Source organism: Netta rufina, assembly GCF_964035555.1.
Source record: "Netta rufina genome assembly, chromosome: 2".
In the NCBI taxonomy this organism is placed as follows: Eukaryota; Metazoa; Chordata; class Aves; order Anseriformes; family Anatidae; genus Netta; species Netta rufina.
In genome coordinates this window covers 23,900,721-23,917,624 of record NC_140124.1, presented here as the reverse complement: position 1 = coordinate 23,917,624, position 16,904 = coordinate 23,900,721, and the positions used below count along the sequence as shown (strand labels likewise).

Sequence of the window (16,904 nt, the reverse complement as noted above, 5' to 3'; positions counted from 1 at the left end):
CAAACCAAAGACATAGAGACAGTCTCCAACCTGAACACTTTAAATGTAAAATACAAATAAATATTAATTAAAAGATGTAAACAAAAATAAAAATAAAACAAGAAAAAAATAGAGTAAAAGTTGCCTAATCATGACATTTAAATGGCAAAGCACAAAAATACCTTCAAAAGATACCTGTTTTACATGATGCTTCAAAACTTCATCTAGGCTTATCAGAAATAAAACGTAACTATATATTACACCACTAGAATAGAGTTTTATTAATAACAGTAAAACAAATTAAGCAGAGCAAAGGAGAAGCAATATTTTCAAGGGAGTGAAGGAACAAAATCTAATTAAAAAACAGCTTTCATGATTACAATGAGGAACAAATAATTTTACTGCCCAAGTAACCTTACAAGCAATGTAGCAATAAAATCAAGGAATGCTTGTCTAAATACCTAAAAAGTCGACTCTTTGTCATACTGACTAAAAAGATTATTATTATTCAGAATCCAAAGATGATAACTATGGAATAGCAAATCAAGATGTGTCCAGATTTATAACCTATCACATAGTTCAGTATTTAGCCTAGATGGAAGTATGATATTACAGGAAATTAAGGGAATGAAATATCTGAGATAAAGTTTAGGTCAGTGAACTTTTCTGCTGGCTGCAGTGGATTTAATCACATTTTAACTCTGCTACTGAGACATCTCTGAACAGCTGATAATGATAGCTACAGTAAAAGGATAAACTAATAATACAGTGAAAGAATACACTTAACACAGAAAACCAATCATTTGTTAATCTGTATTCAGTAGCATGAGAAAATAGTGTATAAATGATTTCCAGACTCCATACTGTCTCAAATATCACAGTTGCAACACATTTAGTATCCTTACGGTAATACACTGGTGTACAAACAGGAACTAAGCCTTCACCATGTCCAGAAAATAACATAGGTTATCTCAGTCATATACATACATTCAATCAGATGCCTTTATTTTTTTTTTTTGTTCCTCTTTTTAGTTTCAGGCTCTTCAAAAGTAAAATAGATTTCCCCAGACTGAGTTAATTCAAAGCGAAACATTCTGTAAACTGCATGCCACTAAAAGCCTATGTTGGTACAACTGACTTAGACCAGGCTGAAGGAATGTTTAGCAAAGGCTGCCTCTAAATTTCATCCTACATACTCAAGAGAGCTGAGTGGCACTCACAGATAGGCCACATTTAACCTCCTTTCATTCAGACTTTGATAAATGGTGGAAGACACAAAACCACATCTGCTGAAAAAGCAGAATTACTTTATAAGCAGCAGCTTTCACTGAAGTTTCAGCTAAACCTCATCCAATCATCAAGGTTAATTATGATTTTTCTTATGCTGCTTTACTGTTGGTGGGTTGAGGTTTTTTGTTTGTATGTTTTGGCTTTTCTTTTGTTCATTTTACCTTTTATTGTATTTTTTGTTGTTGTTTCAGCTAAATTAGTGCCTTTTTCCACAGTCACATAATCCATATTTAAATTCTACATCTTCCTGTTTCTCTTAAATTGATCTTTTTTTTCTATGTAGCTTTGGTTTTCTTTGAGCCTCATTCTGTTGCTGTCAGAAGAGTAACAATACACTTTCCTCTGCACAGACGGCTACAAAATTCCCTCAGCATGACCGCTGCTTAAGATTTCAGCCTGTAACTTCCCCCTAATTAACATCACAGAACACCCCCAAAAGGAACACAGCGCAGGAATGCTATTTTCTCTCATTTCTTTACACAAGGAGCCATGAGAAATGGTAAATAGTTAATTTACAGTAGTTTCAATTTACAAACAACCAGACTTCTGTCTGAATTTGCCTTGCACTAATGGAAAATTAGAAAATAAGGAATAAGTCAAAGTCAAAACCTGCCTGGCTCCTCCGTTATGAAAGACTTTGGAAAGAAACACCCTCCTACAGACCTCTGGCTCATGATACCATCCATATATGCATTTTTTTTGATTAGGACAACACTACTACTCAGATAACCAAAATTAGAAGTTGATCTCATCTTCAGTGGTATTTACCCTTGTTCTATTTGTCCCAGTCTAAATTATAAGGCAGGAGGGCCTCAGTCAGTCAACAGAGATCTGCTTAATACAGTGTCTCATTCTTACTGCTTTTCAGTCTCAAGCTTATCAGATAACTTCGGGAGCTTATAGAAGCATTTCATTTTCATTTCCCACCTATGCTGCTGAGATCAGCCACTGCTGTGCTGTAGAAAACCACACTTTTGAGATGGATTGGATGCTGCAGAGGGGAAAGCAACAGCTCCCTCAGGTCCTACTAGCTAAACCCACAGCTGCAGCATTACTGTCAAATAATACAGGTCTGGCATCACCCCGTGAAAATTACCTTCTAAAAGTTACATTTTCAATATACCATCAGTTTTCTTTACTTTCTAGCCCTAACATTTTTTTTTGGACAAAATCAAAGTAAAGAAAAGCGAGAGCCAAAATAATCTAAATATAGATTTTTCCCCTTCTTACTTACATCTCAGGTATGTCTGACTTCCACATGATATATATACAACAGCTAGGAGTGTATTTCTTCTAACAGCTCTCTCAGATCCAAATGAAGTTTCACTACCCAGAAGACAGGAGTAGTTTTACACACAAATAAAACAACAAAGAATTGACTTGTAACCTGAATTTGACTCCTCCTAACCAAAAGTCTTCAAAAGTCCAGAAAAAACTCATATTAGCATAATAGCCTTTGTATCTAGTCCCAGCCTAGATGAATACTTAGAAATACAAAACATGCATATAGTCCCATCAAAATCATTCAGATACTGCATACTTATATATATGAATTAATAACCTTATGAGCTTTGCTAGACAAGAGCTTTGTTTTATTAATACCAAGTACAAGAATTTTAACCAGCAATAACCATGGTGCTGAACTCACAGCTAAAAGGAAAACTTCTCCAAAGACAGTGTGAAAAATATTTTCATGCAAGTGGGCTTCTATAATTAAAAAAATCAAGCAGAAGATTTCTATTCCTGCTCCTAAAGAATATTTATTTATACAGAGCTGAGACAACAAAGTGTAAAGAAAAAAAGCATTATTCTGTATTTGACAGTTATGTCGCTATAATCTTTCATCTAGACCAAGCTCACATTAAAAAACCTTTTATGTGTCACTAAACAGGCACAAGAAAACTGTATATACTATTTTCTTATTAAGTCAATACTCTATAAACTAAAAGACCGGAGAATAATAAACATATTTGAAACACAGGCTGGTATGCCTTGAACTCGGCATTGCAAATACAGAAAGCTGTGCTCATAACCATTTACACACCTCGTTATCATGGCACAGCTGCAGAAACAGGCAACTCAGACAAAATGTATACCATTATGAATAAATGTGTCAGATCATTCAATAATTATGATTCAAACAAAGCAACACACAAAAACCGATGAAATTCCTTTATATATTAGCCACCCACGGTTTTTCTTCCATTGTGAGGAAACTGCCTTTAAAATGTAAAATGTAGCTAAATCTCAAAAAGGTAATCATCCACAGTATTTTACAAGTTTCTAACTCCAGGATGTCAGTCCCACTAAACCAAGATGTTTTCCCAGTCCAGTGCCAGGCTGGCTCACTGCACGAGCAGACGGGAACACTGCTGCTGGCATGCAGATGGTGCCAAATGTGCCTGAGGGCAGAAGCAAAGGATAATAGGGCTGCATCTGCTGGGACTTCGGCTGACATGGCCATGAAACCACACCCTTCACACACAGGATCTGCTCTTTGGACCCTATGGAAACTGAGATTCTGGGATGTCAATGGCTCCTCCTGCTTCGGGAATGATGCTGAGACAGTCAACACAATTTTCAATGACATCTCAAAAGCCACAACAGTCTCATATCTTCAGTTCACTATCAATTTTAACTGAGTTTGAGTCAGCTCTGTGATGGCAATTTATTTACTATTTCTCTACCAAAGCTCATTTTAGTGCCATCCTACAGAGAAGGCTCACACAGAGAAGGCACACAGAACAATTTCTGCAAAGGAGCTTGAGACCGCCCAGCTCAGATAAAGCAGCTGTCACCAGGGAGCATGAAAGAGGCTGACAAGGAAGGATAAAGGGAGCAGAGCAGAAAGCATGACAGACATCTCAGAGTGAGCTAGAGAAGAGTTATTCCCAAACCCATGGGGAAGGGAAAACATACTAAAGCTAGTCCAAACCCTACACAGCTTTTATGATGCTTTTATTTTGTGTGCCCTGATCTTCTGATTGCGTTCATCAAGAAAAGCTTTTCTTCTCTTCATGCTGCATGTATATGACAAATTACATCTACCTTCATTTTAAGGTGCTGCCCCCAGGCAAGAAGCATTACTTACACAGTTTCTTCATCTTCCAGAGGGACTTCTCACACCCACCTTAAACATGAGTGAGCTCTTAAGTACTCACTTACATAGTAAATCTAAGGCAAGCCAAAGCAGAGGCAGAGCTGCATTATTTAACAACTCCTACACTAGAGGCTTTGTTTTTGAAGAACCAGTTTCTCCCTACAGAGAACACGATCATATAATTTGAATTCTCAAGCTATTCACTACAGCATTGCACTGAAATAAGAAGTGCAACATAATTTAATAATAATAATAATAATAATTTGTATACTCATTAAATGTCTGTGCATACCTTCCCTGATAGCTGTAAATGGGGTTCCTTCCTCTTCTTGTAATCTAATCACCTTCAGTGCCACCAGTTTTCCATTTACCCTGAAAGGGAAAAGGGGAAGGGAAGGAAAGATAAAAAACAAAATTAAAGCAGGAACAGTATTTCTCCTAATAAAACTTGTTTCCCATCATGTACTTATTCAATTTCTTCCTGTCAATACCAGTGATTCATCTATAGCACTGTAAGAAACACTTCATAGCTTCCATAATGTCAACTTTATATTTTCACACCCATATGTAATTCAAGAAATGATCTCAGTTTTCTGTGAGTCAGTCTGTTTCCTTTCTATCACAGCACTAAACTGAAGCTTTGTTAAGAAGTATCACATTGCAGAATCTGGTTTTAATGCATCTGTCCTGTATTTGACCAAATCCCTCAAACAAAAAGGCATATGATTTTAATCAATCATTCAACTTGCAGTAAATCCATATTTATATTGATTGCCTTCTTCCCACTGCATCACACCCATAATTACTACCCTCCAAAAGCTATGGAAGTTTGAGATGGGAAATATTTTTTAGGTCACTCTAGGTCATTTCCCTTCAGGGCACAATTGTTCCTGAGGTACATTCTTGACTACATGACCCAGACTAATTTTAGATTATAAAGAATCTCTTTTATACCCTTAAAAATATTCGGTGCTCCAAGGGACAAAACTTCACAACAGAAGTTACTTTATTCTAAAATCTCTTTGGCTGATTTCACTTCTAGAATTCAAAATTTCCCTACACATTAATCCCATTCAAAGCCTTAAAAATCCAGTTGGTCCACTTTAGCCAAATTAAATCTCACAAAAACTGAATCAGATTTTAAAATCCTCAAGAAGAAGCTCATACCTCTGAAGCTTTAACAGACTCCCAAGCTATGACAAGCAATTGTGAGGGTAAGTTACCAAAAAGTTACCAAATAAATACTAGCAATATTTTGATTTCTTTCTATAAAAGCAAAACTAGCTTTTACAGGCACAAGACCCAAGGAAGCACTGGAGCTTTCACACTCCTGCAGTCATGGAAGCAGTTTCCTATTGCACTGGACCCTAGAAGATGTATTCATTTTTCTAAGCAAGATGACATGGATACCCACCAACTCTGAATTCATCTCCTCCCTCAAGCTTCTAATTTTTGCAGTTACATGACTTCAGTGACATGACAGCTACTGTATTATTTCTTCTGATTAACTTTTACTATTGCCAGATTCTCATTAGACCTATACAGTGCATTGCACAATGATTCTGAACAACTTCAGAAGCCCTGATTATCAAAAGACATTTTACTTGTCACCTTCCAACTATTCAAAATACTGGCATCAGCTCAAGTCTCAAGCCACTACTCATTGTTGAAAGATAATTATCAGCTTAGCCCTACCACATTATCTGGATTTCTCCTTATGATTATCAGAAAAAGATACCTCTTGCCTCATGTAACTTCATATGTCATACACAGACAGAAGAATAAACCATAATAAAGGTAGAAGTAGAAAGATTGATGACAGACATGGTTCATATACATGTGTAGTTTTCAATTCCTCTGTCAATACACCTCCCCACCTATCACATACATATAAGTAAGTTAGACACCTGGATAATTTGATTATTTTACAATAGATGAAATAACTGTGCAGGAGGAATTTAAATAAGAAAAGCAAGCTCATTCCGCACATCAGGAACAGGATGGATGCTCTATTCAGCAAAGGCAATGCAGAAGAAAATGGAAAAAGCAGATCACTGAGGTACTAAGGAATGTGGATGCCACGTTTTTACCAGAGAGATTAAAAAGTAGCACCTATTTTTGTGCAGATTATGTGTTTTTATTCCGAATTTCTGCATTTCATTGATACACTAATAGTAATAAATAACACAAACAGCAATAATATGGAACTCACTTTGATGGATTCACAATTACACTGTACTCTTAAACATGGTAGGTGGGCTCTGCTATTCAGTTATCGCTGCCACTTTGTCACTGTTACCTATCATCATCTTGACAGATATTAAGGCAACTTTTAACACTGTTAATATAACTGAGCTAATCTTAAGCAGTGTTCCTCTGGGATTGCTTTCTCCCTTTTAGTATTTTTAATATCCAAAATACCAATCTACAACTTCCAGGAAAAAAATAGTGTCCCTTATTATCATTTCCTATTCAGTCATTAAAACTTCTTTTTTCTTCAGCTCATTTTCTAAGAATAGGACAATTTTTAAGTGTACCTGGAGAGATGAGAATTGACAAAGTATTATCAATTAAAAGAGATAGGTGTGTACATTCACATCCTTTAGCTATTCTCCCACTGATGCAATCTCAGGATGCAGTTAGATGATACTGCAGAGAAGAGCTAATAGCTACCTCTGGGTAGAGCTTTTCTCTTGCTAAATCCCTGCCATACACTCCTGCTGCTGTCTTGTATCAACTCTCATGCTTGACTGACCATACAGCAAGACAGCTGGGGAAGTTATAAAGGAGAAGACAGACCCTTAAAAAAAAAAAATTAAGAAATGAAAAATGCATGTTTTGTATTTTAAAAAGGGAAAAACACTAGAAAATATACAAGAAGAATCAGGACCACCTCTTTGAGGAGCAGCTCACCATGGGATCAAGTCAGCTATGTAATGAAATTATGCCCTGAATGTTGTAATGACTTGCCAAAATAATGTGGTAATTTCCTTAGAAACAACACTGAAAAAAAAAAAAAAAAAAAAAAAAAAAAAAAGAGACACAGAGTAAACTACTTCTGCAAGCCATCAGAATTTGACTTTGGAGACTTCAGTAGTGATTAGATTAGCAGAACTCCCCCCAGATATTACTTCACATGTCTTCCACAACTTTCAAAGCATGCTCAGTATTTTTATTATTTTCAAATATAAGAAAAAAATGATAGGCAGAGAGCATTTTAGACAGAGAAAAGCCAATGCTGCTGCATCTTTCAACACCGAGGATCCATTAAACCACTTCTCCTGCTCACTGCCGAAAGTAAACAACTTCACAGCACCTCATAACAATACACTAAACATGGCCAAGGATTTCACTTATCTTCTTCATCCTGTTAGCTGTCCCATTGATTTCTACTAATGAAAAATATTAATTATAAAGTTCCTATTTTCTAACTTACAAGCCTTCCTCCTTCTGAAACTAGCACTTCTCTTTCTCGTTTATCCAAAAATCTCCAGAAGGACAAAAGTCATGAAGCCCCTCTAATGATCACACAAAGCAACATAACTCTAAATCACCAGCAGCCGGTGGATAGTTTTCATATTTATGGAAATTCAGCATTTTAATGTTATATAATCTCTTCTAATATATTTCAGATTTTACAAGCAACGTAGACAGAAGAAAAATGAGTCCAAATACTTTCATGTGGCATATGGTAAAAGTCTGTATGTTATAAAAAATACAAATGAGCCAGATGTTACAAAAAATTCTGATATAATGTGTCATTCAGCCTTTTCTATAACAGCTTATATCAGTATTACCAAAATAAATACATTGATAAAAATGACCATTTATGAGAAAGCATAAAAGATTATAAATGATTTAGTGCTTTAATACATCATTAAGAACAAATAATAGTGATGAATATGAAGTAACTGATGACTTAATGGGCTTTACTGGGGATAATGCTGATGAAGCCACACAGAAAACAAAAGAGTACAATAACACTATTTTCACAAGTTCTTCAGTTATATTTAGATGCAATAAATGTTCTAAATATAACACATTTAAAAGATTCAATTAACATAAAATCTGCCACTGATTTCAATCTGTTTATTTAACACAGAGTTTTACCACTGGCTGGAGTTGAGGCTTAGTTCATAACTCTAGCAAGTGCTAAGCTTGGGAACACTTCGGCAAAGAAAAATCAGTAGGCAGTATGATGCTCATGTTTTCGATGCTTATTTCAAGGAATTAATTTTTATGAAGGAAAGCAACTCTAAATTGCTAAATATTTATTTACACGAAAGGCTCGGTGTGATGATTAAATTCAGAAAATACCTAATTAGACATACTCTGTAGTGATATTAAGGTCAGAAATGCGTGTCTGAAACCCACATCAGACCATGATCACCTAATGAAACCAAGCTCTGCCAGAATTTTTCTTTGAAAGAAACCTGACAGAAGCAAAGCCACTGTAGGTTCGATGTAAACATGTTCAATGTAAACATGGACACTGTTCAATGTAAACATGGACTATATTTCTATTACTGAAAATCACTTACAGTTGGAATTTACAAAAACATTTACAGCCCTGCTAGAGTTCTATTGTGTAATACTCAAGGGAATAACCTGGCTCATCGATTTATCTTTCTGACTTTTATCATCTTTAAAGCTCCATTTTAAACAAATTTTACCTTCCTTTAAAAGAGACCAGTGGATTAAAGATATTTCACATTGTTGACATTTATTAGGGTTAGGGAAAAAAAAAAAGAGAGAGAGAGAGAGAGAGAGAGATCAAAGATTTCCAAGAGATGTGAAGGATTTGAATTATTAATGAGCATTGCCACTGGAACCTAGGGATCTAGTTCTTCACAGGACTCAAATTAACCTCACACAAACAATACCACAGTCCTCATTTGGACAGGAGCTGGTGTGCGACATCAGAGAATTTACTCCAGGTCCCTCTCTCTACCTACCAACCTACATCGCTCAGTTAGCACTAATATCAGATGCTTGTCTCAGCATGGGGGCCACACTTTTCCATCCCTGTTGGAAGAAAATGACACAGCACAGGCAGCAGGGAGAGACAGGTACAGCCCTGGTCCTCCTCAACGCATCTCACATCCCTTCGGGCTCCACAAAACCTGATTTTCTTGTAAAGAAGGTTCAAAGACAAATGTAGTGGTATTACTGTAAGTAGAGCAGCCTCTATCCTAATTCTGCATACATATAGTCACAGGGATCTTTCCAGAGAGTCCCATGGCTAACTAGGAAGTATATTGGTGCATAATGGCACTTAGTTTACAAATTTCTTCAGTGTTTTGTCTATCATTCCTTTACTACAAGGATGGTGAGGCACTGGCACAGGCTGCCCAGAGAAGCTGTGGATGTCCCATCCCTGGCAGTGTTCAAGGCCAGGCTGGATGGGGCTTTGGGCAACCTGGTCTGCTGGGAGGTGTCCCTGCCCATGGCAGAGGGGTTGGAACTGTGTCTCTTCCAACCCAAACCATTCCATGAATCTATGATTCCAATCATGAATATACATGATAGTGTTGTTAAATTACTATCCAATAACTTTTAGCACTTGTATTCAATATAGCTATGTTCTATCCTAGTTCTTGTACCACATTTTTCTGTGCAGTCAATGGGTAATACAATGTATTTTCATTCCTTGGTTTCCACACCTGTCACAAGAGATGATAATGCCTTGTTACCTTTGTACTTTTGTACTTTGCAGGTCAAAGCAAATAGTATAATGTTCTTTTCAATCTGTACAGCTACAGAGAAAAACCTCCCTAGGTTTCTTTTAGATGTGGAAAAATTCACTCAGTAAGTGATTGACATAGTTAATGATTCATCTTCTAGTTAGAATCTTTAAGCTTACATGATTTTAAAATGTTTTCAGACAGAATAATTATTTAATAACTTATTTTAGTACTTACACTGCTTTAACATTTTTTTCCACCATTTGGCATTTTAGTTCAGCAACAAGTTATTAGCTTTGCATCAAGTTCATCTTGTAGTTACTGTTTTTATGAAGGATTAGTAATACTAGAAATTTTTATAAATCATCCACTCACACACTTTATAAACCTGTGTCTTGACTGTAAAATGTATAATAAAAAGCAGCCTACAATAATCTTCAAAACCTATCAACTTAAAAAAGAAATTGATAGAAAAAAAAAAAAAAAGAAAAGAAACAAAGAAAACATATCAGGCAGCTCTAGTAGGTAACTATAAAGTGCATTTTCATAATCCATGAATATATATTCCTTTTCCAGCCATCTGGTACTCCACAGATGAAAGCAGTTTCATTTGTAGATGAACACTGATTTCACACAATTTCCGAGAAAGAAAAGAAACGGTTCAGAAAGTTTAAGTCGCTAAGATGACATGAACCACAAAACATATTATCTGTGAACTGGACTGTTGCACATAAAATATATAAAGAAGTATGTGAACACAATCCATCGCATCACATAGACTAATGCTTAGGGAATAAGTAAAAAGAAAAAGTGTGACAGACAAAACAGCAAGTTCTTCAGGCTACCCAAAGCCTATGGCACTTGCAATAGATTGCACATAAAACAAAGGAAAAGATGATGAGAGTCATAGAGGTTTCAAGACAAATAAATGAAATAGTGCAGCTTAAAAGAAAGATAAAGTCAGAATAACAATTAGCCCTGTCAGGCATCCTCAGCACCCTAAACATAAAAATCAAAACCCCTGAGTGATCATTTTCTTGTGAGCAGTCATCCACAAACATATATATGAAATATTACAGTCAGCTATATATTCATAAAGCATACTACAATGCATCATGGCAACAACAAATACAGGTGGTTCCCTCTGATCATTCAACTATTCCCTGTTGCCACAAGAATAATACTGCATAGAAACCACAGCTGGTGCAGAGTATGAGGACTGTCTTACTGAGCAATATTTCTCTTTAAGATCTGCACTTCATATCACTAACTCCCTATTGATTTTTGAGTGAATAAGAAAAAGTACTGCCTTCGAAGGATATAAATGTAAAATGGCCTGGCTAACTGAAAAGCTTCAATTCATCCTTTGGTGCACATTGGAATCACCCTGAAAAATAAATAAATAAATAAATAAATTCAAGCAATTGCAGGGGCAGCTCGACTGAATGAAGAACTTCACGATTCCACAGCCTTCGTGGAACTGAACTCGGGGGGACAGCACAAGCTTTGACAGGATACTACTCCATGCCCCATCAGACCAGTTCTCATATTAATAGGTAACAGGAATAGAGACCAGAATTTAATTTAGGACAAGCATTTTATATAGGATAAATTGTTTGAAATGATGGAATTTTGCAGCAGGGATTTTAGGCAAAATTTTATTGATTGACCTCTCTGTTAAGAGTTCTATACATTTTTGCAATACTTTGAGCACAAACAACTTAGTAAATGCCCCTTTCCAGTGCACTAAAAAGCAGATGGTAAGCAAGAGGTATATTGAGATCACAGTGGGGAGATGCAGTGGATATACCATCGGCTTGCTTCTCAAAATACAGATTCATGCTGTGCAGGCAGCAGTCACAGACCACATCACTTTAACTGAAGTAATCTGCTTTAATTCTTTGCTGGAAGGGCAATTAAACACAGTGGGATGAGAGGATACAAACCATACTAACACATAATTATCACAAAAAGCAGTTTTTTTCCTTTAAGGGCAATGTGCAGAGTTCCCAGGGCAAGTATGGAAGGCCTTCATACTGCTTTGCAAGGGGCTCCAGTTAGGAGTGTCTCTTCTCTGCTGTCCCTGGATTCTCAGGGCTCACATCAACATTTAGTTGTCACAGATCAAGCGAGATAACATTGCTATAAATTCAGGCACGTCAATTCTAGTCATGCTTAAGAAGGAAGAAGGTCAATGTCAGGAGGAAGATTCATGGGTTGATACAGACAGAATTCAGTTCCATCACAAATGGAAATGATATGATAATTCAAAAGGAATCTATTGCTCTAACATTTGTTCTCTGCAAACTACTTACAAATACAGTAATGTTTTTGCAGTTTCCCCCTACAGAGTATGTAGAGATAAAGAGTTAAGCCATAGCATTTATGTTGTATACAAATTTATGTTATGATGAGCTTTCTTTCAACAATAATGTGAAACCTTGAAAATGAGTCAAGAAAATATAAAGCAAGGCAAAGAGATTATGACTGCAACACTACCCACTCCTTGCTTCCCAGTCAAATTGCAACACTTTTCAACTTCAGTAGGATTATTATTATTTTTTTAAGTCAATGTTAATAAAAGAGATGACATGTTCACAGCATTAGTCAAACAGAGTAAATGTTTGATTTGCAGAGTAAAACTTGCATCTTTTTGTAGTGCCATTAGCAAGTTACTCAGTCTATTTCTCCAAAATTTTACTGTAAAAGTAGCAGAAATCCCTTTAGTGATCTGAATTTCAACCAATGTATGCAATAAGAAGCCATTTGTAATTTTATACAACAAAGTAACTAGCGAGAAATTAACCTGAAAGAACATAGAAAATGAAGCTCATCTTGTGCACATCTGAAGTTCAATAAGTGAACTCAAAGAGATCTACCTCTTGATGCAACTGTCAGTCAAAAAACAAATGGCTGTGTGGCTATTTCTCCAACACACAAAAAAGCCCAGTCTAAGAGAACACTGCTTCACTTTCCTCAGTCATACAACCCTGTTCATTCTGCTGCTTCTCCACACTCCAGGGAATCAATTTAATCTGACTACGAAAAGAGAAATCCATCATCCGTTAAGAGGAATTAGCCCACTTCACTTCACGTTCCTGGGATACTACCACAGATGCTCAGATAGACAGAAGAAAACACTTTATAGGAAGACAGGGGCTTGGTACTGCTGATTCTGCTCCATGTTCTAAAAAAAAGCCAAGCTTCCCCTGAAAGCAAGTTACCGTGCACATTACTTTAAGAAAGGAATGGCTGATTTTATGTATTTGTAGGCAGGTATGTATCTATTCATTTTTTCAAGTGGTGAGCTAGGATCATGGAGTTTTTATTCTATCATTATGATCAGCAGGGAGAATCATTTAAAAGACTGAAGGATTCTCCATTAAAGAAATCACATGCAGATATTTAGGAAAAAAAAAAAAAAAAAGTTGTCAGGATTTCAGCAAACAACCCTATAAAACCAGGCTCAGTTAAAAATGACTTTGAGCTATATGCTATTTCTGGAAACTTCTGCTCAACTGAAGAGATTCAAAGAGGGCTTTATAGAAGTTGTATTTCCAATGGATCATAGATTCAAATTTAAGATAAGCATCAAAATTAGGGAAAGCCTTAACCTCTGAAAGAAGACATAGTTACAGAGTCAGAATGCTTGGGGTTGGAAGGAACCTCTGGAAGTCACCTGGTCCAACCCTCCCTGGCTCAAGCAGGACCACCTCGAGCAGGATGCCCAGGACCATATGCAGGTGGCTTCTGAAGATCTCCAAAGAGGGAGACCAGACAACCTCTCTGGGTAACCTGTGCTAGTGCACCATCACTCACACAATAAAGAAATGTTTCCTGATATTCAGACAAAAACCCTTTTGTTTCAGTGCCCATTGCCTCTTGACCTTTCACTGGGCATGACCAAAAAGAGCCTGGCTCAGTCCTTTTTGCATCCTCCCTTCAGGTATTTCTATACATTGATAAGATTCCCGCCAGCCTTCTCGTTTCCAGGCTCAGCAGTCCCAGAGCTTTCAGCCTTTCCTCACAGGAAAGGTGCTCCAGTCCCTTCATCATCTTTGTGGTCCTTCTCCAGACTCTCCCCACTAATTCCGTACCTCTCTTCTACCAGGTAGCCAATATGAGGCTAAGAAATATTTGGGGATGAATAGAGGGGAAGGGTCACCTCCTTCGACCTGCTGGCAACACTCCTCCTAATACAGCCTGGAATACCATTAGTTGAACACATTGACTTCCTCAGATACAACTTTTTGAGTCATTTATTCAAGTTTTAGTCTTGAAACTGATACCATACAGCTGAAATCCCACACATTAATTATTTCAGAATTTTGCTATAAAATAGCTCACTGAAGGACACATTAAGTCCTTTCAGAACAACACGCTGTACTTTCAGAACACTCATGAGAATATTCAAAGCAGCACAAAAAAAAAAAGAGACAATATGAGGCTAAACCCAGATGACCTACAGCATTGAAACACTTTGCCAATTCCTATCAGAAATGTAGCAAAAAAGAAATGGGTGACAGAAAATTCTGAAATTTTGATAAAGTAATTGTTTCGAGTGATATATCATCATGGGAATTAGAGATAAGCAGTTTAAAAAGCTAAAGGAAAGGTAAAATGAATGAATACAACTCCTATATGCAGTGCTATAAACCTCTTAAAGCTCTTCCTGATTTTGCAGTCATTATATATAAACATCACCATCCACGGAGATGCCTAACACCCAAACCTGGACTCATCTCTGATTCTTCCCTCTCTCCTAATCTCTACCTTCTCTTATTATATGTTATTTATATTTAAATATCATTTTGGATTTGGATTCTGAAAGCTGAATGCATGCAAATAATATACTACTTTTTCAACTACTTGGACTTAGAAATTACAGTTGCAGTGCATTTACAGTCCATCTATTTGTTGAAAAAATACCTTGCTTAAGCAGTGATAATGGAACAAAAACAAATAGAAGAAATTATCTGAAAGCAACTGTCAAAAATAAAAATAAAATAAAATAAAAAATCCCGGACTCCTCCATGTTAAAATTCTGTGTAAAATCTAAAATTAAATTGAATTTGCTCTGGAATTTAGTATGCAATAGTATCTTTGTAGTACTCGGATAGTATCCTTTCCTTTTTATTTTTTTTTCAGCTAGTTGATGTCTTCTTCATTTAGACTTTGGTAATGAAAACTGTCATTTACCAAGAACCATTTTATGCAAAATAGCGATGATCAGTAACACAAGCCGGATCTGGGAGACATTCTCAGTGACTTGCCTAAGCACGTCAAATACAAAAACATGGCATGTTAATGAGAAAGCCAGCAGTCATTTCTATAATGTGTAAAAAGTAGATTTTGAAATTGAACAGGTTTTCCTTTTGTTTCTCTCCCTGATCCAGCTTGTTACAATGTAAACAGAAGGTTTTATTCCAGAGATTCAAGAAGCCCAGGAACTGAAAGACAATTTTTGTTTAATGGAATAAACTTGAATTAGGAGGTGTACACACTGCTCAGAAGATATACTGACCAACCTACAAACACAAATTTACTCTTATCATGGATCATTATGAAACATTCTCAAGCAGATGAATGTAGAAGTGAAATATAAACTAAAAGAGCAAGTGGGTTTGGAAAACTCGAAATTATAGCATAGTACTCTCTAGTAAGCTGTAATAAAAACATGGAACAGCTCATAATGGAAAACAGGATTCACTCACAATAAGTGAAATAAGTCTTTACTATTAACAAATATTAAGATAACTAAAAGTGCCTAAGCAGTTAGGTGAAAAATAAAGTCTATATTACAAACAGCTAAACACTTACATAACATAACATAAATAAGACAAAAAAGACAAAAACAACAAACTACACTCTTCCAGATGCAATTTGGCCAGTTTGCTCTCAAAACACTCAAAATAGTGTTGCAAGATACTATTAATATAAATATAAAGCAAACTTTGATATTTATCTACAGCTTTCAGTGTGTTAATAAGCAAATACCTGCATACAGCACTTCATGTTGTCACAAAATGCCTTTAGCAGAAATTGTACCATTAAACTCTTCAAAATGGTATTGTCCTTCACCTTGAAGATGTTTTATTCTTACAGCTAAGAAACATTACCTCCAGTTCTATTACCTTGGTGCTTATGCATCTCATGAAATTTATTAAAAAGAAAACCAAACCCCACAACTTTTAACATGTACCTGGTGATAAATACTAAGCACAATAATTTTTAGAACAAATCATCATTCAAAACAACTCTACCTGGTCTTAAATCCTCCAGCTTCCGCTACAGTTAAGGACACACCACCCAAATATTTTGGCAAAATGACAAAGCCAAGCACTAGACTTGGTTAGATTAAACTAGACTAGAGTTAGGGATTCTTAAAAATTTTGACAAAAATGCACTTTTTGTGCATATAACTACATGCTTCTCCAAATAAACAATATTTCTGTGTTCTGTGGCATGCCATGAGGGCTTTTTTAGTGGTCAAAAACAGTCCACGCCAGAACTAAAACAGCCCTCTTTTGACCTGTTTTGCCCATGTTATTTCCCATTGAACTGACAGCTAAGGGAACATTGTTATGCGTATCAAAGTCTTAGCCTGTATATCTACAGCAGGTGCTAGAAAACATTCCTCTATCTATTTCTGTATCATTTTAGACAAAGCTATAAACAGTCAGAGCCAATCTGCCAGAAAAGCACCAGCAAAATTAGGATCTGCTGAAACAGCAGGAGCCAAAGTTGGCCCATCCATTTGCCCCTCTGTCCATTTGTTTTCCCCATAACTACATCACAGCAGTGATGCTCTCTCTTCTTTAGGAACACCATAAAGGGCAGAAATTCCTCAT

The 16,904-nt window shown here is 36.3% G+C and overlaps 1 protein-coding gene across 1 annotated transcript in view; it reads right to left on the bottom strand.

The window, feature by feature from the left end:
- Positions 1-16,904, bottom strand: part of CDK14 (cyclin dependent kinase 14) — a gene marked incomplete at its 3' end in the record, with an annotated part of 181,690 nt that overhangs the window by 150,492 nt on the left and 14,294 nt on the right. Inside the window, exon 3 of the mRNA XM_084282821.1 lies at positions 4,662-4,741. Coding sequence (XP_084138947.1) covers positions 4,662-4,741 — 80 coding nt within the window. The remainder of the gene's footprint in view (positions 1-4,661; positions 4,742-16,904) is intronic.